At 49.2% G+C, this 25,094-nt stretch overlaps 1 protein-coding gene across 2 annotated transcripts in view; it reads left to right on the top strand.

The window, feature by feature from the left end:
• polrmt (polymerase (RNA) mitochondrial (DNA directed)) overlaps positions 1-22,529 on the top strand; it is a 44,225-nt gene extending 21,696 nt beyond the window's left edge. For both annotated transcript variants that reach the window (XM_080832281.1, XM_080832280.1), the window contains exons 15-21: positions 1,624-1,737; positions 13,133-13,185; positions 16,765-16,863; positions 17,745-17,817; positions 18,816-18,907; positions 20,261-20,334; positions 21,950-22,529. In XM_080832281.1, the coding sequence (XP_080688407.1) occupies positions 1,624-1,737; positions 13,133-13,185; positions 16,765-16,863; positions 17,745-17,817; positions 18,816-18,907; positions 20,261-20,334; positions 21,950-21,999 (555 nt within the window). In that variant the 3' untranslated portion in view covers positions 22,000-22,529. The remainder of the gene's footprint in view (positions 1-1,623; positions 1,738-13,132; positions 13,186-16,764; positions 16,864-17,744; positions 17,818-18,815; positions 18,908-20,260; positions 20,335-21,949) is intronic.
• Positions 22,530-25,094: the final 2,565 nt, after the last annotated feature.

Here is a 25,094-nt window from a genome sequence, read left to right as displayed (position 1 = left end):
TTCCCGATATAGTCCCCTCATATTAAAAAGGCCACGCAACTGCATTTGGCTCCTACATGAAAGCCATGGAGAGAAAATAGATGGGGGATGGGTGTGTGGGTAATACAAATGATGAACCTGGTTGCCACCGCAGGCACATTCCTGGCAACCACCCACTCTCCCTCCTCCTGCTTCCCACAAGGAGGTGCTCAGACAGTCAGAGTTAATAGGGAACACCCGTTATACACACACACACACACTTACACACACACACACACACTAACACACACACACACACACACCCATGGCAGACCCACACTGCCGGATGAGTTGACTTTAACTGGGTCAGATCCGGCTGGGCCCCACAGCCCTGTCGGCTGGGTCTCAGGGGTGGGATGATCAATTCCCTCTTCCACTGGCCGTACCTGGGAGCATGATTGAGTGAGTGAGTGAGAGACTGACAGACACACAGACACACAGACAGACACAGACATGGAAAGAAAGAGAAAGAGAGACAGACGAGGGAAGAGGGAACTGGGCCACAGAGATGGAGGGAGGGAAGGGCAGAGAGTGAGTACGTGTGTGAAAGAGAGGGGGATAGAGAGATGGAGACACCCAGTGAGGGTGGGGGGGGGCGTAGAGAGATGGAGGCATCCAGGGAGGGGAGTAGATGTATGAGATGGAGGCATCCAGGGAGGGGAGTAGATGTATGAGATGGAGGCATCCAGGGAGGGGAGTAGATGTATGAGATGGAGGCATCCAGGGAGGGGAGTAGATGTATGAGGTGGAGACATCCAGGGGGGGGAGTAGATGTATGAGATGGAGACATCCAGGGAGGAGAGTAGATGTATGAGGTGGAGACATCCAGGGAGGAGAGTAGATGTATGAGATGGAGACATCCAGGGAGGGGAGTAGATGTATGGGGTGGACCCTGAAGCCCTGAGGCATTAGTCTGGTGTTGAAGCGGCTCGGGCCTCAGGGACGGTGGGGGGCCCAATCTGTGCCAGAGACGCAGCAGAAACACTCAGCAGGTCCACACACCTTATGCTCACAGCAACACACACACACACACACACACACACACACACACACACACACACACACACACACATACAAACACACCTTATGCTCGCAGCAACACAAACACACACACACACGCACACACACACACCTTATGCTCGCAGCAGCAACACACACACACACACACACACACACACACACACATACACCTTATGCTCGCAGCAACACACACACACAAACACACACACACCTACACACCTTATGCTCTACGCAACACACACACACCTGTTAGACCACAGCCACAGCAACACACCCACCTGTTAGGCCACGGCCACAGCTGTGCAGTGTCTCAATTTAGGTCCCTGCATTTCAGCAAGTTGAACCCTGTCTAATGATAAAACTACTGCTTACTGTGCACCAAAACTTTACCCTAAGATGCTTATGCATGACAAAACATCATTCTGCAGTAGAGGCAACGCTGCAGTACGGTGAGATACTTATGTGACAAACGTAAACCTAATGTGCCATTGTAACTACAGTGTGGGAAGGGCACGTATATTATGATTTATGATTGTTATGATACATTATAATATGATGATTTTTTTTTTTGGTCGCCCCCTATAGGACTGGCTGACTGAGAGCGCCCGGCTGATTGCCAAGTCTGGCAGCACGGTGGAGTGGGTGACACCCCTGGGCCTGCCCATCGTACAGCCGTACCACCGCACCAGGAACCAGATAGTGAGTACATCTAGCGGTGGAGTGCATGCCTAATCTAATATCCAGATAGCCATCTGCAGCTAATCCAATACTAGTATCCCTATTTGGTTATTCTCATATGGATGTATATGCGTATGTATACATTTGTACAGCTGTGAATGTACATATGACTGCATATGCACGCAATCATAGGAGGATATGAGAAAATACGTTAGTACCATTTCATTTGTGGAGATGTTATGCACTTTCACAACTATTTATTAGTAGAGTGAGGAGTGGTCACTACAGACCATTGACAGTAACAGCTTTAGGCCAGTGTTAGCTGGTGGCTTTCATTGTGGTTGGGGTGGATTTTCATCATGTGGTCTTATTTTCACAATCAGATGTTTAGTAAATAATATCTGTCTACAGTAATGATTCTGTGCGCCTACAATAAGGTAATGTCAAAAGATTCTGGAGCGCTGCACACTGCTCTGTAGTCTTTGGTAACGTCTCCTATTATGGAATTCTATGGGGAAAACATTTAGGTAGCTACTTAGTAGTGATAGTAGCTAGGTAGCAAATTAGCCACTTTTTAACAAATCCCAGTATGGTAATAGCAAAGAGATGCTGTCTGATGTCATAATCTTGAGTTGTTTCTGTCTGTTTGTTTTTTGTTTGGTATGTTGTATTTCTTATTTTTCTGTTGCCTTTTGTAAAGCGTCTTTGGGTACTAGAAAAGCGCTATAGAAATATGAATTATTATTATTATTATTATTATTATTATTATTAATATTATTATCATTAAAATAATAAGAAACGAAAGCCTAGTTTTCTGTTTTATCTAAGGCTAGAGACTGTCAATATGTTTTTTTGCTCAGGAAATGAATGTTGACATTTAAAGTGCTGGCTGATGCATTCATTTGGTCATCTGTCTTTTCTGGGGGAAAACCGTGTTAAAATAAGTTTCTAAAGAGACTCATATTCTTCTTGATATATTGTAAGGTTGGGTATTTGAATGCTACAGTGTAAAAAAAAGTATACCAACAGTATGGAAACATGCTTAAATGATTTGATAACATTGAGAAAGGCGTGAATCAAAAACGGTTCATATGCACATCACCAGTAATGACTTTCATGCTGTATGCCTGAGCGCCACTCCGCGATGGCAGAATAAGACCAGAAATCAGGCATAAATCATACCAGACTTATATGTCTATGGTCAGTATTTGCTGTGAAGACCTTTTTTGTTCATTGAACCATCCAGGGTTGTTGACTATTGGTAATGTTTGTACTCTGACTCCACTCCAAGCCTCAACACAACAGCGTGTCTAATAATAGTCTGTGTAGCAATGTAGCTTCCTGGTGAAGTCTTCAGCGTGGTGACAGAGGCGGTTGAGGTTTGCGGTTCCCCCTCTGATCCGACTCCCAGACCACAGGCCTCTCCTGTCGCCGTTGGCGGGCACTGAAAAGCTACGCAGCGGCGGCAGCTTTGGGTGAAGGAGCCAGAAAGCTGCCACTTTGCCCCCTGTGTGACTCCTCACACCCACGCACACTCACACAGGCGCTCACAATCACACTCGCTCTCACACTACTACCTCTTCCTCTTGACCTAAATGAAAAGAGCCTCCACAGCCTTTTTGGAAAGGTCCTCCTTTGCCGCTGGGAGCAAAAGAATGGCACTTGGCAGCTACAGGAAGGGCTCACTCTCCTTCTCTCCACACACATATACACACGCACGCACACACACACACACACACACACACACACACACACACACACACACACACACACACACACACACACACAGTCAGCCAGCTCACCCCACCGCTGGCCTCTCCTCCTCTGGTTGGCTGTCAGAAGGCATTAGGCGGATGCGTAGAGCACAGCGGTGGTGCTCTAGTGGAGGCCTGGTGGGATGGCTGGGTGGAGAGAGAGAGGCTGCTGCTCTCCCAACTCCTGCAGAGAGCAGCTGATGGTGTGTCTGTGTCTGCCTCCCCCCACCCACCCCCCCCACCCCAATCCAGTGCCAAGCACCTGTCTGGGTTGAGCTCCACATCCAACTGTTCTGAAAAGGGGGGGGGGGGGGGGGGGGGGTGTTAAGGCAGCAGGGGGCCTAGTCTGATGGCGAAAACAGCTAGGGGAAACGGCCTATTCCACCTAGGCGGGTTGTCTGAAAGTCCGTCGATAAATTTAACTTTTCGCCAAGGCATGGATTTTGGATGTAGGTGTTCGTTCTTCTCTGGCAGGGAACATTTGCACGTGCCAATCACAAACCATCACTGTCCAAGTCTCATTGAACTATCTGGCAAAGAATATCCCGTTCCTTTTATTAGAAGAGGTCCGCCTCGCGCATACATACTTCTGTATTAGCTAGGAAGCAGGTGCAAGCCTGTGTTATAGGTTGAAGTAATGAGTTAATCTCAGATATCCTGGAAGTTAACGCATATTCTGGAAGGCTTTAAAAACGTTTTAAAAGGTTAAACCCCTTGAAAGACTTAAGTGTCTTGGAAAGAGATTTTGTCCAAATTAAATTAAATGCTCAGTCAGCCGTAAATGTCATCCATGCACAATAATGATATTTCTTGTTATTTCAATTCACATTTGTAGTCTTATTAGACGGCGGCAGAAGAAGCGATTCCGTGCCACACTAGCTCATATTCCACGGAAGTTCAGAAGACTGCAGAAAGAGATGGCATTCAAGGTTGTCCAGGTGTTCAAATTCTAGAGTATTTGAACACAGGTCTGACAAGCTACCATTACGTGTTAATGAATGTAATTGTTTTGAACAACAGCAGAAGAGCTAAAGTTCGTCCCTCGTAGAATGGTAATGATATCTGATTTTTTCAGTTTAATGGGATTGCTCGACAGTCCTGTTGGTCGGCTTTAACCAAACCTTTCACTAATGAACTTCAGCCTGACTCTACCCACTCAGTGCCTTTGATCACACCTTGACCTCTCTCTCTGAAGTATGATCTTTTGTGGGCGGCAGTGTGCACACGCTGCCGTTTCTGCCAGCCGTTCCTTCCGTTTCAGCCCTTCTGGCCTTCAAACTAGGAGTTACACGTGTGTGGAGTTACACATGTGCCGTGTGTGTGTGTGTGTGTGTGTGTGTGTGTGTCTGTGTCTGTGTCTGTGTCTGTGTCTGTGTCTGTGTGTGTGTGTGTGTGTGTGTGTGTGTGTGTGTGTGTGTGTGTGTGTGAGAAAATATACTGGTGTGTTGCCAGTGCTGAGTTATCTGTGGAGGGTGTGTGTGAGAATTCAAGTGTGAGCTCATGTGTGAAGTGGTTCGCTGCCCCTTGTTTGACCGGGCTTGTGAACAAAGGCACACATTTCCATTGCAAATGAAATAGCAAGATTTGCGGCACTTGGCTGAGTCCTACCCTAAGGTGTGTGTGTGTGTGAGTTAGTTTGTGAGATTGAGTGTGAGTATGCATTAGAGTATACTCCTGTTCATACAAATGAAGGATATGGCAGACGGATATCATTGGATGCTCAGGAAATGGCTCTGAATCCTAACAGTGGGGCTCGCTGCAATACATCACCAGCCCACCCCTAGCCCCACCAATCACCCTCTCCTCTCTTCTCCTCTCCTCTCCTCCTCTTCTCTTCTTCCCCTACTTCTCTTCTCTCCTTCCCCTATTCCTCTTCTCTCCTTCCCCTACTACTCTCTTCTCCTCTCCTCCCTTCTCCTCTCCTCGCCTCTTCTTCCCCATACTTCTCCTCATCTCTCCTTTCCCCTACACCTCCTTTCCTCTCTCTTCCCTTCTTCTCTCTCCTCTCCTCTCCTCTCCTCAGCCCCCATCTCCTCTCCTCTCCTCTCCTCATCTCTCCTTTCCCCTACACCTCCTCTCCTCTCTCCTCCCTCTCCTCTTCTCTCCTCTCCTCTCCTCATCTTATCTCTCCTTTCCCCTACACCTCCTTTCCTCCCTTCTCCTCTCCTTTCTCATCCAGTCTCCTCCCCTCCCCAGGGTCCCATGTCACACAGGCCTTTTCACAGTTGTTATTACATTGTCACAGAGTTTTCTGACCCGTATCTCAAACCTGGTCAGTGATTGACCTGGATGGCTAGTGGGGGCAGGTCTACGTCGGGTTTTTTGTGATGTGTGTGTGTGTGTGTGTGTGTGTGTGTGTGTGTGTGTGTGTGTGTGTGTGTGTGTGTGTGTGTGTGTGTGTGTGTGTGTGTGTGTGTGTGTGTGTGTGTGTGTGTGTGTGTGTGTGTGTGTGTGTGTGTGTGTGTGTGTGTGTGTGTGTGTGTGTGTGTGTGTGTGTGTGTGATGTTTTGTGATTGTGTGTGTTGGATGCCTGGAGTCTCTGCCACAAACTTTTGGATTAGCGGGACTCAATAATTTCAATAAGTCCCATCCTGCAGTGCTGGTCAATGTTGAATTAAAGGCGACCGTAGGGGGCATCTACTGCTTTGAGCTGATTATTAAAGCCGCCTCGACACCGCCAAGCTTATTATTCCTCCTGATCGCCAATCATAGGCTTTCAAAGATACCATAATGAGAAAATACTGCATCACAACCCATTGCAATCTCAATAGCCACTTGTACAGTGAGTTTTAATGGGGATTGGATTTGTTGTAAAAGGAACCTAGCCAAAGGAATGAATAATCTATATATCTTTATGGTTGTCCTAGACAATCATGTGAAATCATCAAATCATCATGTATTGAGTGTGCAGGGGCTCTTGCTACATGTGCTGGGCTTTATTTGAGTGTGGCACATTTCTATAACCTGCCCAGTCTATGGGCTGTCCTGTGCGTGTACATGTGTGCGAACGGCCGGATTATCTTCGTCCGGCCCAGTGGTTTTGGGTCGTTACTTTTTATTGGACTTTTATGGAATTTCTGATGAAGGCCCTCATAAATCAGTGAGCCACGTCCCCTCATGAATTCTTCACCACTTTAATCGCTTTTAATCACGGTCCCTTGGCCCCACCGCCACAGCCGGCCTGCGCACCTCACTGCGTTCTTCAGAGGCGAGAGCCGCCAGACGGTCACCGGCAAATGCCAGGCCTCTCTCTGCAGCAGCAGTAACGTCGGTGCATTCTCAACCAGCTCCGGTTCTTGCTCTGTCGCACACGTCCAGAATGCATGAGCAGGATTGTTAGCACACAGGTTACAGAAAATGTGTGTGTGTGTGTGTGTTGGTTGCCTACGGTCGTGTGTTGTGTGTTGTGTGTTGTGTGTTGTGTGTTGTGTGTTGTGTGTTGTGTGTTGTGTGTTGTGTGGTGTGTGTTGTGTGGTGTGTTGTGTGGTGTGTTGTGTGGTGTGTGGTGTGAGGGCGAGTGTTTGAGAGTGAGAGTGTGTGTGTGTTCATGGGGCTTGGCAGTCTGCATTCAGGTGTATTTTGGATGTTTTACGAGGAAATTCACAGGCCCAGTTTGATGGCCCTCGGCCTGTCCCTCCTCTGTTAACGAAGAGCGGAGAACAAACTGTTGTTGGGGAATGGATGGTGTATCTGTGAACAGGCTGTTTGTCGTCAGATGGGCCTTGTTTGCCTCTAGGAGGAGTGAGCAGCAGAGGGGAGGGGAGGAATGCTTTTTTCACACAACCCCTACAAACACACACACACACACACACACACACACACCAACAAACACACACACACACAACCCCTACAAACACTCACACTTCAAAAACACACACACGTACGGTTTCTACCAGTGAGTCAACTCCGCTCATCAGTGTCTCGCATTCACCATAAATTGTCGCCGTTTCGGAGCCGCCAGCAGGCGACCCCTGGGGTCAAGGGCTCAGGCGTGGCCTGTAGAACACCTCTCCATCTGCGGAGTCGAGACGCCTCAGCCCCCTCAGCCCCCTCAGCTTCTATTTTTACCCCTCTTCACATCTCGAGAGGAGCCCCCCTGCCAGGCCCCGGGGGTGTTGACGTGGGTGTTGACGGGGATTGAGGGTGTCTGTGTGTGTGTTTGTGTGTTTGTGTGTGTGTGTGTGTGTGTGTGTGTGTGTGTGTGTGTGTGGGTGGGTGGGTGGTGATGGGAGATTTGCAGGGGAGGGTAGAGAGGCTGGGAGTGTCTGCGTTCTCTCCTGAAAATGTCAGGACGAGCAGATTAATGCGCCAGCCGTCAGGCCCCGTATTAATCAGCGGCTGGGCCCCCAGACAGCACGTCCGCACATCACGGCCCTCCATCTCTGCCGCCATCAGATCATCAGATCCCTGCCTGATAGTGGCGTTTCATTTCTGCACCCCCTTTGATGTACTGCTGCCGTCGTGCCTGGATAATAGCCGGCTCACTCGCCCGCCCGCTCTATATTTATACCTGAGCAGCGTGGTATAAATAGAGCCTTATTTATTTCGTTGTCGATGGCGAGACTTGTTTACACTCGAGCTGCGTGTCTGAGCGGCGGGGCGATGGTAGTGGTTGTGGTGTGAGTGATGGCTGCTGTTTGCTGCATGGCGTCTTTGACGCGTCTGACCCTACAACGTTTGTGGCAGTCCGGATGCTCGATGCTGCTGCTGATGTCAGGATGGCGTTTAGACACAGTGGGGGAAGTGACGGCGGTTCTGTTCTGTCACGCCTACATCGTCATGCTGGCAAGGCCTTTCTGTCTACAGGTTGATGCCTATGGCAGTTTGAGTGCCTGCTTGTGTGCATGTTTTCAAGTGCGTATATGTGACTGATTGCTAGAGTGCGTGTTTGTGACTGATTGCGCGTGCATGTGTGTGTGCATTTATTTGTACCTGTGTGCTTGTGTGTGAGTGTGCGTGTGCGTGTGCTTGCGTGCGTACACAGCTCAAGTGGGCTGCCAGTAACTGTGGCCTGCACCCTGGCTGATTAGCATAGCATCAGAATGTGGCAAGGCACTCAAGCCGACGCGGCTAAACAGCAGGTGCTGGGAGCGCGACTGGGATGAGAGGCAGGCAGCTGGCCTCTGGTGTGTGTGTGTGTGTGTGTGTGTGTGTGTGTGTGTGTTTGATTGAGTGTGTGAAAAGGCCCTGTGCATATGCATGAGAGGCGTTCTGCTAAGGCGTGATTGAATGTGAATAAAACAACAAAGACAAAGCCAAACTATGATCAGCGATGCATTGAGCCGTTGCATGAATCCTTCATTTTTATGTCCGGGATCGAGTTAGTCTCAAGCAATAGACCTTACTATTTTCTCCGCCGCATCCTGTAAATCCTTCCTTTTGACTTACTGTCAGTGAAGCATCTAGGAGAAAGTGAAAGTGCTTTCTGGTTTTGAGGCGGAACGTAACCTTCAAGTGCCCTCCTCGAGGGAAGCTCCAAAAATCCACTTCAGCCAGTAGCAGCAGGAGTTGTGAGCTATTTGACAAGACTGAGGTCACCTCCGCCTTTTTAATACAATCTCCCTGCCTGTCCTCATCAATTCCCCAAACTTCCCCCATCCCTATCATGGGAAATGGGACACTAATTACAAGACTGAGGGTGGGAGAGGAAGACGAAGCACCCGCTCGCTACGCCGCGCCGCTGTAAGTAAACAAAAGGCGCAGGAAGAGCGAAGGAGAACAGTTTAATCAGTGACTCGCTTGCCCTGTCTCTGGCTGATTGCGGGAGGAAATTACACGCGAGGCCAGGCCCTGGGATGCACATCAATAAGCCTGACTAATGTGATTGTATGCAGCTAATCAGATCGGGGTCACTTTTGCTGGGTTACATTGTTCAGTGTGGGAGGTGTATCAGGTTAAATCTGAAGTGCCGGCTGTTTTTTGCGTTTCGAGCACGAAACACTTAGGGTGTCCTTTTTGCAAGGGGAAATATGATGAGACCAAACACCACTGCAAGCAAAACCCAGTACAGTTGAGCTGTAGGCACCCAGAGGACACCAGTTCCAGCAGAAACACCTCGCCAAGCAATTAATAACCCTCCCTCACACACACACACACACACACATTCACACATACTCTCAGTGCTCTCACCTCATCTCCCAAGCCTCCAGCTGAGGTCAAAACAGTGCTCCAAAAAACACTCCCATCAGAGCTGCCGTGGGCGAAACGTTCAATGCACACGGCGTTGTATTGGGTAGCGCACAACGAAAAAGTAAGCAGAGGACTGTCCCCACTGTTCAAACCATCCTTTTTATATGACGGGATTTTGAAATAATAAATGCTGTTGGAGTTTCGAGGATGCCCTGGGGCGGCAAAAAGGTCAGCGGTGGTCTGGTCTCTCCGGGGCTCTGAATAATTACACCGTCTTTTACCTAATCCCCAGAGACCCAGACAGGAGCAATCAATAACCGAGTCGCTGCTCTGCCAGAGTGGCTGCTGCTTGAGAGGCTTGTTCCGAGCAGCGCAGAGCCCAAAGAGAGTCTCAGAGCACTGCCAGGCCGGTGTTTGAGTAATGCCCCGTCCGTCCAACTCAGATAGCTGCAAGCCAAGCTTTTGTTTGAGTTGTGAAGACCTTTTACATCATGGCGCTACACAGCATTCACAGTCTGGGCTGAAAGTAATAGTTTCGTCCAGGACTTGTAATAAAGTAGATTGAATTTGCCACTGGCTTATACAGCAGCCATTTCATGATGTAAAAGGGTCGCTCTCAAACTGCTTAGGAAAAGAAATTGATGGCATGGAATGATTTTGTAAATTGATTGGTTTTGTTGTTTAACTTGGATTCATTATCTTTGCTTTTCCGTCTTCATTACAAATTGTTCTGTCCCAAGCCGGTTGGAGTGGATCTAATCGAGCCATTTGCCATCTTGATTGACCCAGCTCACTCTCCTAAATGCCTGTTCCTTGGGTGGAAATAACTTTCATGGCAGATACAGGCAGGAACCGACTCTTATTATGCTGCTATTTTAAGAGCGTTTTGTGTTTTCTGCAATAAATCATTCTGACCTTCAGGGGTGACCTGAGGCAATGGACTGAAAGCTTCCTCATTTGGGGCCATACACAGAGATAGATGGATGGATGGAACGATACATCAGCCTGACTGCAGTCTTGTCTGTGCACACTGTTTACTGACAGAATACCCAACAGAATGTGCAGCCCTCCCCACAAGCTCCCCTGCTGATATTATTCCCCTGTGTCAAGTCACATTTCGGTACTAAGCAAACCGCCACCTCCTAGTTAGAGCAGAAGGGTGAAACCCAACCCCAAGACTTTACTTGGCGGCTGCTCTTAAGTTTGTGTGTGTTTTGTGTTTTATGGTTTCATGAAGATGAGGAGTGCTTCTGTCCTGACTTGAGCTGTCATATCGGAGGCTAGGAGGCAGCATACATGTCAAGTCATGTGTTCTCTGACGAGCACCAGGGATGCCTGATCCTGCTGTTCAAAGCCACGCTTGTCGCTCGTCGAGATAACGACTGTTTGCGATGCATTCATTAGGCGCCATGCCAGGGTGGTTGGCTCTACTACTGAAAGATGGCTGTCTTTGCCTCAACCAGTGCACACTGTCCAGGCACTTTTAACTCCACTGTGATAAGATTGCGGGATGACGTAACTATCCATGAAGAGGTCCCCCATGTTCAGATAGCAATCAGGAGAGTCATGGGTACCACACTGGGGAGGAGACAGGGGAGGAGTTGCCCCCAAAGAGGAATCTGTATCAGTCAATGAGCTCTCTTTTGGGAGTACCAGCAGTCTCTCCCATGTTACCGTTGGAGGACTCTAACAGGAAGAGGATGAAGCTCATCTCATATGTAGCACTAGCGCCATACGCTTAGGCATTGACACGGTTGATCAGAACTCCATGCTAATGCTTTGAATTCTAGCTTGGCTTCATCAGTCATAACGCATGACCATTCATTCTGTGGGGTTATAAGAAGAAGTCCACTAGTTTTATCATTGTATCCTCACTTCAATCTCTGCCTTGTTAAGAACTGACAGAATTCTAGTCGTAGCTCTATACGAGATCACCCAGGTAGAAATAGATAGTAATAGTAATAAATGACCGAATGATCGAAATCATGCAACTGTATTATAAAAGCAGCAGCACATTTTAGGCCCATCGGTCTGGAAAATACCACAGGTTCAGGCAAAGAAGTCACTTGTCAACCTCATTGCCCCTGTTGTCTTAGCACATGTCCTGCTTGTGCAGGGGGGTGCAGACGATCAGGCTTATTAACAGGTTCAATCCTCCTTGACCCCACCACCCTCCCTCCAGACTCCACCTCCCATCGCCTCTGGCTCATCTCGTTGGCCTAAATAGTTCGGTGCCTAATGGGGCCTAATAGATTCATCAATCACTGTGATTAATGGGCACCTGTGGTCAGCATTTCTGTCAAGTCATCGCACACGGGCCCAGACCCGGGCTGCCCACGCCACCGCATTGAATCATGTCATATGGGCCAGAACCCCAGGACCCCAGCTCTCTCCACCCTAGGCCACCCTAGCTCCACACACACAGGCTGGGACTCAGGCTCTCTGCTTGAGGCCACGCTTGCCCGCCACGCTTGCCCGCCACTCACCACCTCCACCTTCCTGGCCCTCTCACCTCCCTTCCACTTTGTCCCAGTTTTTCATGCTGTCACCTTGTGTGGTGTGCATATGCGCTAGTTACTTATGGGTGAGTGTGCTTTTCTGTGAGCCTTCATTTCTGTGTCTCTGAGTGTGTTCTTTAGGTGAGTATGTGTGAGTGTGTGAGTGTGTGAGTGTGTGAGTGAGTGTGTGAGTGTGTGAGCGGGAGTGAGGGACTCTGAGGACTAATCTCCTCAGTAATGGGCTTCAGGGGCCCAGGGGTCTGACAGGTCGGATGTGTCTGTGAGTCAGTCACACAGGAGTAATGGCTCCTCTAGAGTCACCTATTCCACCCTGGTCACACTCATCTCCACTGAGTCAATTCACCTGGGCCACTTCCCAACCCCTCCCTCCCTCCCTCATCCCTCCCTCCCCTACCCTCGCCCCCTCTCCTCCTTGCCTCTTCAGGAACTCTCCAATTTACTGACGCCCCATAAAACTCTTTGTATGGGAAAAGCTGTGAACACACCACATCAAAAACAGTCCCCAGTCCCATAAAAATGTCTGTCACACGTCGTCTATGCCAGGGGGAATCTGATCAGTTTGGAACGTTTGTAGGTCAATAAGGAATATTAGGGAAGAGAATAGGATTGAAATTCTGTCAATAGGAAATTCTGTCAATTCATTTCAAAGGGTGACACAAACCTGTAACCTGTTCGTGCTAGAAATGAATCCACCTCTTTGTCTTTGGAGCATAGAATTATATCATTATAGCTCTTTAGGAAGAAGGATTAGAAGGTGTTTTTATTTTTATTTTTTGTTGATCCCTCCTGGTTTTGCTGTGGTTTTGCTGTGAAGATGGTTTTTTAGAGTTTCTGCTTGTCTCGACCACAGTTTAATTTGATGTGTTTCAACACCAATTAGTCCTATTATAATAAGCGTCTGCCAACCTAAAGCCTTTTTCTCTAAATTTGAATTGAAATCTTTGAATCTGTTCATGCTGTTCGTTGGATGATTTATTTATTTGTTTGTGTGTTTGTGTTCCCTCTCTCTCACAGCTGAAGAGTAACATCCAGTTCCTGAGTCTGCAGATCAACCATGATGCCAGCCAGTAAGTGCCTCTCCCAGGATCTCCCAATTCCTATCTCCATTTTCCTTCATCTCCGAGTGGCCTTGGCCCCTCTCTCTTCCATAGGCACTGTTCCACTGTTCCACTGTTCCAACGCAGGAACCCGGTTCCCTTCCCAGGTGTACAGGAACAGCCCCCTAATCAGCCCTTTCAGCCTTGCTGATTTCATTGTGGTACAGTAGTGTAGCCTAATATTAAATGTTTTTATTTTGGCATAATAAAATAATTATATATTTCTCCAGTGGCAACACCACCATTAGACCATTAAGCTGGTGATTTTGTAAATATTGTGAGGATAACCTCAAGGTCCAGTCGAAGGATAAATACTTGATAAATGAATATATCAGCACGACCGTCATTAATTGAAGCCCATATTTCAATTGATGTTTTGCTCGTGTTCATGAAGTGACTGTAAACTCAACAAGCTAACTGTGTAAGCTATAGTTTATTCAGCTGTACTCACTGTGTAACCTCTGGTAAATCTGGCTGGTTTTCAAAATGGGGCTTGTTGTTGTTGTTGTTGTTGTTGTTGTTGTTGTTGTTGTTGTCTTCCACTCACGTCGTGTTTAACTGGTAAGCGTCAACCATCTCTGCCAGTGCCTCCCAGCAGTTTAAGGGCCGCACAGAAGTAACTAACATGGTGTAGGTACTTACTTCGCCCCCCCGAACCGAAAAATGGCCCTGAAAGAGGACCTATAGGGACAGTTCCTGCAGCGGAAAAACACCTAATATTAACCACCACCACGCACCCACGTCTTGTGACTCACCTTCTTCAAGTCCCCAATCGTCTTAATAATCCTAAACTGCTGGATTTGCTCTCACTGCCTTGAGTAGTTGAGGCCAGATCGCAGCCACTGTTGCCTAGCTACTCTCAGATGATAAATAGCCACTAATCACAGAGCCAATCAATACGATGACACCCCCTCACACACACACACACACACACACACACACACACACACACACACACACACACACACACACATATTGTAGGAGGCATCTCTTGACCCTTGCCCCTCAGTGCTGTATATCGTGGAGCGAGGGGAGAGGGGGTGCAGGTGGTGGCGTGGTGGCGGCAGCGGCCCTCTTGTCTGTGTGCCACAACACCCTGATCACCGGCGGCCAGGAGCGAGCCACACACACGCCTCAGCTGGAGGCTGGCATTTGTGCTGAAATGTCACTGCTGAATCTGCTGTGTCAGTGACACTGGTGAGGCCGAGCCCAGCAATACCAGATGAGAGGAGCAGAAATGAGATATGCGCTCCAAGATTTGCTTGAGTAAGCTGCTAACAGTGTCGGCTGCACTGCATCACATAACTCACTTTTGTGGAAAATGTGCATTTTCTGTTTAGGTTTTTTTGTATTACATTTTTTTGCTGTGCAGATGAACTGATTTGGTCCTTGAACAGTATCGTGTTCATCCACTCAAGGAACTGTTTCAAATGGAGTCCCTGTCGTTGGCTGGCGAGCTGTAGAAAATAAAGCCTTCATGTCTGTCCTGGTTTTGGGAGTTGGTTCGGCAGCGGTGTTGTCTGGCCTCCACCTGCAGCTGACACCCCCCCCCCTTGCCGCCACTCAGCAGAAATGGCTCCTCCTCCCAACAAACCCCAAGAATAGCTCCATCCACCTGTGAGTCAGAGAAACTCCAAAGTCCCCTAGACACCCCCACCTCCTTCTGAGCTGAACTAGTCATTTATTCATCGGTTCGTTCACACTCTCTCGTACTTGTTCTCTCTCTCTCTCTCTCTCTCTCTCTCTCTCTCTCTCTCCTTACAGGATTCCCAAGCTGCACTAGGCGCCTGGTGGTATCTCCCAAACGTTAGCCAGTCCCATTTGGTCTGGTGTGGAGTGATTAAAGAGCACTTGTGACAAGAGTCAGTCTCACACACCGATACGGGGGGCCGTCAGGGCCAAAAAGATAGGCGCCACCCATGACTGGAATGGCTGAGACAGGAATCACATTAGCGGGCGGCGTGGTGCTGACAGGGGGAGAAAGCCCCCACTCCAGCAGAGCAGCAGAGCACCAGCCAGCCGTCTGAAAGCCCCCTGGCTGGAGTGACAGCTGCCTGCTTCCCTGTGACATCCTTCCCCTGCTCTGGCTGATTCGCATCCAAGCAACGGGGAGGCAGCCCCCACTCTCATCCCCTACCCAAACACCCTCCCCTCCCCACCACTCTCATCCCTATCCCACCCAAAACACCCTCCACTCTCATCCACAACCCAACACCCTCCCCTCCACTCTTACCCCCATCGACAACCTCCCCCAACACCCTATCCCTGCCCTCCCCAGCACACTACCCCAACACACTTCCATCCCTTCCGCTCTCATCCTTATCCCACCCTCCCCTTCCCCCTGGAAGTGTCCCCCTCCCCCCTGACAAAAGCTGTAGGCGCGCTGTCGCATGAGCTGGTGCGGATGTCTTTCAAGCACGCAATATCGCAGCACTACCACACACACTCTCACACACACACACACACACACACACACACACACACACACACACAAACAAACACAAACACACTCGCAGATGCAAACACGCACGCCATAGGGGAGGGACTTGTGAGGCTGCCCGATTGAATGACAATGTCTTGATTAAGATTTGCCCAATAGCCATGAATGTTGTTAGTCAGTTGTAGTTCGTGTCGTGGGGTGGTATCTACAGTCAACCCCTAGATGGGGCTTCCAACCAGGAGAGTTGTGTCTTTTGGGAGACGCCTCTGATGGTGACTCAAGAGGGTTCATAAGAGAGGCCCCTGGAGAGCAGTGCAGTGCAGCGGGTCACCTCCCGCTCCAGTGATTGACTGCTCTTCTCAGGCATACCTCCACGCCACACTGGGGAGCAGAGACCACGGCTGAATGTGCCCCTCCCAATGTGTCCGGTTCCGTTACCCTGCCCTGCATCTTACCCCACAGACAAGCCACTAGGGCTGTTTGGCCTAGATCCTGTGTAGCAAGACCTAATGTGGACACGCATTGCAGATTATGTATGTTGTAATAAATATTTAAGTCCATACATGCATAAATATATCAATACGGAATATAATGCATAATTACGCTGCTTCAGAATTTACCTACCACAAAGCAAGGGGATGCCTTTATTTTTGGTTCCTTTGCCTTGAAGCGAGTGCTATTGATTCAAATGTAATCCAATAAGGTGGGACTGTGAAGCATGTCCTCTGCGTGGCCAGTCACCTTTAAGCACGTGAGGCCACATTAGTCACCCTAATGTGAGCAGCACTGTGTTGTTGGCGAGCGGATATTCATTTAGTGCGAGCGCAGCCATGCAGTGATGCATGAGGAGCAGTTCTCCAGGTACAGGGGGGGAGGGGGGCAGGGTTGGCCCAGGCCTTCATTAGGCCTTCTGTGTCTTATGCTCTGCTATGGGGTTAAGGGTGATGTTCTCATGTTCTCTTCTTCTTGTCTTCTGTTTGTCTTTTTGTCCTCTTCTTTTCCTGCTCTTCCCCTCTTCTCCTCTCCTCTTTGTTATTGTTTTATTTGTCCTCGCTTCATCATTCATCTTCTCTTCTCTTTCTCTTTTTTTCCCCTCTTGTCTTTCGCAGGAGACCAGACACAGTGAAGCAGAAGAACGCCTTCCCTCCCAACTTCATCCACTCGCTGGACTCCACGCACATGATGCTGACGGCCCTCTACTGCTACAGGTGACGCCACGCAGTGGAACCCACAGCCCAGCACAGCACAGCACAGCACAGCACAGCCCAGCACAGCACAGCACAGCCCAGCACAGCACAGCACAGCACAGCACAGCCCAGCCCAGCACAGCACAGCACAGCACAGCACAGCCCAGCCCAGCACAGCACAGCACAGCACAGCCCAGCACAGCACAGCACATCTCACTATAGCACAGCACAGCCCAGCCCAGCCCAGCCCAGCCCAGCCCAGCCCAGCCCAGCCCAGCACAGCACAGCACAGCACAGCACAGCACAGCACAGCACAGCCCAGCCCAGCACAGCACAGCACAGCACAGCCCAGCACAGCACAGCACATCTCACTATAGCACAGCACAGCACAGCACAGCACAGCCCAGCCCAGCCCAGCACAGCCCAGCCCAGCCCAGCCCAGCCCAGCCCAGCCCAGCCCAGCCCAGCCCAGCCCAGCCCAGCCCAGCACAGCACAGCACAGCACAGCACAGCACATCTCACTATAGCACAGCACAGCACAGCACAGCACATCTCACTATAGCACAGCACAGCACAGCACAGCACAGCACAGCACAGCACAGCACAGCACAGCACAGCACAGCCCAGCCCAGCACAGCACAGCACAGCACGGCACAGCACAGCACAGCACATCTCACTATAGCACAGCACAGCACAGCACAGCACAGCACAGCACAGCAGACTGTTGCACAGCGGGAAAGAGTAGAAACAGTGTAACCTTCCAGAACAGGTGAAATGTCGCCCTGTACAGTCTGTTCAAGTCTCCTTGGGAATGGAGTACAATGAGACCAGTCACTGTAAAGCGAAGAGCAGACAGGAGGCAAAAGCTCGTCTGATCCAACTGTCGTCTTTTTTCTTCACAGCCTGGGCCTCACTTTCGTCTCCGTCCACGACTGCTTCTGGACACACGCTGTTACCGTGGGCACTATGAACCAGGTACGCTAGAACATTCCGCAACATTCAGGATGGTCTGCAACTTCCCACAGTGTTTCCGCTCATCAGTCTCCGGTGCCAATCACAAAGCTGTCATGAAATTCTGGCATTTTTGGGGCATTTTCCTGAAATAACAGCACAGAAGAGATGCCTCTCCAGCTGACATGGTGTCATCTGATGCTGGGGAAGTTATTCATTTCTCCCAGGTCTGTCAGTCAAACACTGGCTGGGTTCTTCAGTGTCATCTAAATCCCCCTCATAACGTATTTTTAAAAACAAAGCATGGGTGAGGTTAGCCTTGAGACATTTTTTGTATTAAACGCCTTAAAAGGTGTAATTCCGAAGTAATTATCGCAAATTCTAGAAGAGTCTCTCTGCATCGAATCTGTCTTTTCTGCATTTAACGGACGCCTGAACACAAAGGCTCTGCAGGGGCCTGACTATAAATAACTGGACCAGGACCACAGAGGCTCACGACAAGAGGTCCAATTTGAACCCCACAGTCTGTTTTTGTTCCTCTGGCACGCTTAAACCCCCTAATGAGCAGCAGTATGTGATCGCTCTATCAGTCACTCACACTCCTCTCCTCTCCTCTTCTCTCCTCTCCCCCTTTCAGCTGTAAATCATGTCTGCGGCTCAGCAGCTGCTCTTCTCCTCCTTTCTTCTCTATCCCTTCATCACTCCGTCGCCCTTCTCTAAGGTGTTCTTTTGTTTTGGAGAGACTTCCCTTGACGCACCTAATTCTGCAGCACAGAGCTGCGTGTGTGCTTGTGTGCGTGTGCGCGTGTGTGTGTGTGTGTGTGTGTGTGTGTGTGCGCGTGTGTGTGCGTGTGCATGTGCGTGTGTGTGGGGGGGGGGGTGGAATGGTGGCATACGACAGGGCAGCAGTGGGCTGAGAAGTGCAGGTTAAGTTGTCAGTTAGAAAGAGGAGGATGAGAGTTCTGGGAACTCATTCTTTATTTCTTACTTTTTTCCTTTCTTTTTTCTCTTGTGGTTGGCAGGTGTGCCGGGAGCAGTTTGTGGCCTTGCACAGCCAGCCGATCCTGAAGGACCTGTCCACGTTCCTCCTGGAGAAGTACTGCTCTGAGCACCCGTAAGTCCCCCCCCCTTACCCACTCCTCCAGAGGCCACGCAGGCCCCAGACAACAGCTCAGACGTTATTAGAGAGCAGAGCAGAGCAGACTGCGTGCTGGCTTTTTATTATAAATATGCATGTGATTACGCTGAGTGGGCTATGACTCAGTCATTTCTAAAAGAAAGCACTTTTCAAGCAAAGAATGTACCGGTAGCTTGTGAACGCCAGGTGCTTAAAGACCAAGGTCATGTGTTTAAATGAAAGAGAGCACACATTGTGATGAATTGTAGGTTTTTGGAGAGCATTGTCTTCCGAGTGAATAGATGTGAATGTAATGCCTTCAGAATGAATAGATGTGAATGTAATGCCTTCAGAATGAATAGATGTGAATGCATTGCCTTCAGAATGAATAGATGTGAATGTAGATTGCACACATAGTATGCACTGTGTGTTGGCAATAAGGTTTAATTGGGCCCCTAAGGTGCCCAGCGTCTCCCTCCTGCGCTGGGCTCCACCAGAGTCATTAGGCGGGAGAGGAGGCGCAGGAAGGAGGCGCAGTGCCTGGGGATGGAAGCTCACTTCTCTGCCCTTAACCTGGGCAGAATGAGCCGTAGCACTCAGATGCCCTTGCATGATTGAAAAACACTCACACTTACGCTCTTAATCACGCTCCTCCGGCACATTCAATATTCTGATATTCGACCTCCTCATTCTCCCTTCCATATCGAGACACTTATGTTGTAGATCTGAGACTTCTGCGTGAAGTTTGCTAACTGTAGTCTGACGACACGCTACATAATCTGAACATTTGGTCAGACTGTGCTCCATGTCAGTGACTGTAATTTTCACCGAGTCCAGGTCAGAGCGAAGCAATGAGATGCTATTAACAACTTCAGTTTTGACAGACTGTATTTCACTTTTAACAGCCTCAAATTCACTTTCAAGGACGTCTTTCAGTTCCGACCTGAGTAATGCAGAGAGATCTTCCTTCATCGATGCGAGAAGTTCAGTCTTAGCATCAGTCATGCCGGCTTGTATGCTGTTAGCCGTGTTTCTTCCCGTGTAGGTGAATTGTCGAAGGTTTTTCGCCATTGACAGAGTTTGCTCAAAATAAAATAAAACAGAGTTGCTGGCTATCTAATGTACAACTTCGGATATATTTTGTAGACCTTTTTGGGCAGTATTACGCGCTTATAACAAAGTTTTAAAATACAATTCAGCAGAGCTTTCCAAAACGCAGCTTACTCCATGGTCTGCTCTCTAGCGCCCGTCTCTTCTCTCTTTCAAGTGATTTAAAAAAAAAAGAAGAAGATTTGAAACCCCTCCCTCAGTCTCCTAACTGTCCCTCTCTCCTCTGCTTGTTTTTTGAAGGGCCGAGAGGAAAAACAAGAAGTTCATGGAGTACTGGAGGATGACTCAGCTCCTGGGCAGAGTGCCTCAGACAGGTGAGGGGCCTTGGGTCTTTGGGGAGGTTTGGAGGGACACGGGGGGTAGTTGAATGGGGACGGGACTGTCCTCTGCGTCAGCGTCGATTGACAGGTCATTAGTGTGAACATGATTGTGGTTGTTATGCTATTGCCAGCTTTTGACACTTACCTAGTGCACTGAAAAAAGGACACTACGCCTCTATAAATCTGTCTGTCCAGGACACCAGTGCGGTGGGATAAAATGAAAGGCATAGTCGTGTGGGGTCCTTAATTATCATGTTTTATGTTCACATTTATAGTTGTCTCCATTTCTAAGTCTTAAGTTATCTTTCTAAACTTGCTAAAATGGCTTAAATCACCCTTGCCTGTGAGGCCTAAGACCTGTGGAGACACTGTTCCATAAAGCAGGGCTACCTACGTGTGTGCGTGCGTCTGCGTGTGCAAAAGTGTCAGGCCAGGGGAATCTGAGAGCTCATCTGATGGGGGGGGGGATGGGGGGTGTTCAGAATTAGTATGCCGACTCTCTCCACCACACTCTCCTCCTGTCTGACTTCACCATCAATGAAATGGTCTCTCAGACTGCTTTGCTGGAGGTGTGGGTGTGGGTGTGGGTGTGGGGGGGGACCACTGCTCTAGCCCACTCTCTCAGCATTCCCAGCAGACTCCACCGGCACACAGATCCCTGGCCACAGATAGACCATGCCAAAGGCCATGGGCTCCGTCTCTGCAGTCTGACAGCCATCCCCACAGTGGACACTCTGAGAGGGGAGGAACATGACTGTGGGAGACGCTGCATTAGCAAATCATGACATCCTCACAAATACAGACATCCAAACTGACGCTGACTAAGCACTAATGTGGCCATGGGATTTTACTAACCACACTGATCTATAAGGCACTTACACACACCAACACAGAAAACCGAAACATCCGTTTCTTGTCCATCGAATTATACTGTGGTTTTAACAGTAGTGCTGCCAGACACTGGAAAGCCCACCCTGTCCATCTGAACCTCATTTAAACTACATCTCCATCTGCTCCATCAGTGTTCAAATGTGCAGAAGCACTCCTCCATCCCCTCGCTCATCTCATATTCTCTCTGCTGTGTGTAGAGCTTGTCTTTCACACACACACACACACACACACACACACACACACACACACACACACCATAAGGTAGTTCTGTAGAGTATCCTTCTTTATGGAGGCGAGCCACGGGCCCACATGACAGTCTCTTGACGTGTGGAGAGCATGTTTCCCTGGCTACTGACTCTCGCTGCTCCATCCTCTCTCCACCATCCCGTTTGATGGAGCTGTCAGTGCTGTATGCAGAGCTGCACGACAAGGCCAGTCCCCGGTGTCATGTTTCTCGCGAGGAAGCCCGCGTGATTGAACTGGGCCAAGATTCAGCTGGAAGGCCACCAGCCACTTATGGAGCCGAGGCGAGTGTGGGGATGAGGGGACTTTTAAGATCAAATGACTTGCTGGCACGGTGAAGGCAGCTCTTGCTGTACAAAGACAAATAGAGAATTGCCGTGGTCAGAATAACATTGAGGTTTTGTGAGTTGTTTATAAACGTTTTTCATCTTTGCTGCATCACCGGTTGTTGTTCTCTTTTCTTTTTCTCGTTTAGGTGATTTCAATCTGGATTGTGTGAAGGAGTCCACTTACTTCTTTAGCTGAGAGGGGAGCTGGATGAGGGTGAGAAAGATCGTTGGGATCGACAGGGCAGGGGGGGGCGTCTCCTGGCCTCCACACATTGATCGGGGATCACACAGGCCAGAGTGAAAGCCTTGTGGAGGAGGCGGACTCATGAAACCACTGCCTCACAAGATGGCCCCTGACTGCCCTCTGACTGTGCAACTGTAATTCTGTCACCTCCTCAGAGACTTTGATGTGTGTGTGTGTGTGTGTGTGTGTGTGTGTGTGTGTGTGTGTTTGTTTCTCTATGTGTACGTGTGTGTGTGTGAGAGAGAGGGTGTGTATGTGTGACTATGCATGCTTTATGGCATGCATACATGCACATGCTCGTGGGGACATCAGCTGCTTTGGGAGTTCTTTTGTTTTGTTGTTTTTTTGAGTGTTTTTTTTTTCTCCATCTGTCGACCTATTTAACTTCCCCATCCCCCCCCAAACATGAGCAGCAGCAGTGGTATGAGGTGTGGGGGTGGGGGGTGGGGGTGGGGGAGTGCGAGCCTCAGGTGAGCCAAGGCGGTACCGTGGCGGTGTGTAGCCATGTGTGTGGCCATGTGCGTCCCCAGCGGGGCTCTGATCGGCTCGGCCCTGCGCCCCACCAGCACCGGGGCGATTAGCCGCGTGACGCCGGCTCCCATCGATCCACACCCAGCGGAGGGTCCCATAACCATCCTGGCATTTCCAGCCAGGAGTGTAGGCCTGAGGAACACAGGCCCACCCCCCCCAGCCAGCCGGCCAGCCAGTTACTGTTAGTTTGTTGGTAAGTTTCTCTGTCAGAGCGTCTCACTGAAACTTCCCTGCATCTGTGAAGAGGAGATACTCAAGTTCAGAAGCAGTCTGACCAAACTGAAAACTGAAAGCACTTCATTGGAAACATTTTATACATGCCATTTTTTTTATGTTGGTCCATACCATGGAGATATATTTTGAAGTGGAAGAGTGCGTACTTCGGTTATAATGTGTAATAATGTGTGCTAATTATACATGATGTTAAAAAAATAAAAAACGATAATAAAAAAAGACATTTTTGTGGTGAGTTCGTAGTTCGCAGCTTCCAATGGTTCACCTCTGTTTCTTCAGTTGAGAAACTTTAACATCATGTTTAGTTAAAACACTGTGGGTCCGTGGTTCTGTGACTGCTCCTTTGATCCTTGTGCATCAGCCGGCTTTTAGGAAAAGATTACCGCTGGTCTCGTTTCAGCACCGCGTCCTTCAGATCTCCACGTCGAGCCACAAACGAATCAGTGGCAATGGCTTTTGAGTGGGAGTTTCTATTTACCTGCCTTTTGATAAGAACAGCCCACTCAGCAAACCACACAACCGTTTCTAGCCCCAGGGTAAAAGTGTTGTGGCTGTGCTGCACCTGCTGTGAGGGTCTCCTCCTGCAGCACATATATAACCTCTCACCACCTCAGCCACAGGAGGTGGAGGAAGAGGAGGAGGAGGAAGATGAGGAGGAGGAGGAGGGCCTCTCTGCTGTTGTTCCTGGGCTCGGTGAGAAAGCAAGTAGGATGTTAAGCTCTGCAATCAATATCACTGACTCATGCAGGTGCCAATCAGGCATGAGCCTATAAGGGTGCCCCCCCCCCCCCCATCCTGTGCCTGTGAAGACCTGATGCATTGAGGAGTGTTGTCTGCTGCGTTAAAACACCCCTGTGGCTGGAGAAGAAGGGAGGCTCTAGAAGGCTAGATTAAGTGGTGTTCAGTCAATGGACGACTGTGGAAGGTATTGCTTTTCTCCCCTCCAGAGTACAGGGCTTTGAGATACTTAATGGTGAGGAAAGGGAAGAGACTGAGAGAGTCTGTGTGGGAGGTACAAAACCACCCCAAAAAAAAGACCAGGAAGAGCAATGGTGTGATTAGAGTAAACATCCTGAAATATTTGAGAACGTGGAAGGGATGGAGACAGCTATGGATCTTTCTGCCTGGCCAAGGAGAAGTGTTCCCTTCCACACACAAACACACACACACACACACACACACAAACACACACACCCAACATGAAACAACGGGGCGTTGAGAATAATGGGTCTGTATGCAAGTCACAAGTGTGACAAACTGTAATGGCAGGAGAGAAACTTTGGCAGCTTGTGTTGCTTGCATGGCTACACAAGTCATTCCCACCGAATGGAGCTGGCTGATTAGGGAGTTACACTGTGAGAGTGTGTGTGTGTGTGTGTGAGAGTGTGTGTGTGTGTGTGTGTGTGTGTGTGTATGTGTGTGTGTGTGTTGGCATGGTATGTATACCTGTGTGTGTGTGTGTGTGTGTGTGTGTGTGTGTGTGTGTGTGTGTGTGTGTGTGTGTGTGTGTGTGTGTGTGTGTGTGTGTGTGTGTGTGTGTGTGTGTGTGTGTGTGTGTGTGTGTGTGTGTGTGGTAACCATGAGTGAGAGACAGAGAGGATTGTGTGTGTGTGTTTGTTTGCCCTGCTTGCTCTCCGCTTCATGTCCTTCAACCTTAGTGAGATGATTTTGTGTGCCCTTATTCTGCTTTCAAGAGCTCTTTTGTGTGCTATTCAGCAGACCTTTACCGTGTCAATGACCCTCTCTCCTGCTCTCTCTCTCTCTCTCTTTACCTCTCTCTCTCTCTCTTTACCTCTCTGTCTCGCTCTCTCTGTTTTTCCCACGTCTTTGGCAAATAGCTTTTATTCCTCTCAGGACTAAGAAATATCACAAAGGATGTGATGTAAAAAATGAATGAATGATCGCAGTAATATGTCTGGATGGAACAGTAACAGTGACTCATAGTTTGTGAATCATCACAGAAGAAGGAGAGGGACAGTAGGGCTCACTAGAGGCGATCTTTCGGGAGCGCGCAGTAGAAAGATGCACAGCCCAAGCTTGTGTTGATCTGGCAGCCATGGAGAGGGCTTAAAAACAGACGCAGCATGTGTGTGGGCCCGAGTATGATTAGAGAGTCCTCTGAGGTTCTCAGAAGGAGAGATTAGGGAGAGGGGCATGGAGACTCAAGCAAGAGAGTGGGTGGTATCTCCTTACCCTATGACCCAAGGAGTGTCAGTCTCTCTGTACCAGGGATGGCACAGGGATTGGCACCGAGCCAAGCACACGTGGGGGGGGTTAGAAGG

Source organism: Sprattus sprattus (assembly GCF_963457725.1).
Source record: "Sprattus sprattus genome assembly, chromosome: 2".
Classification (NCBI taxonomy): domain Eukaryota; kingdom Metazoa; phylum Chordata; class Actinopteri; order Clupeiformes; family Clupeidae; genus Sprattus; species Sprattus sprattus.
Note: the sequence above shows the minus strand (reverse complement) of the source record. Positions and strands in the feature narration are given on the sequence as shown.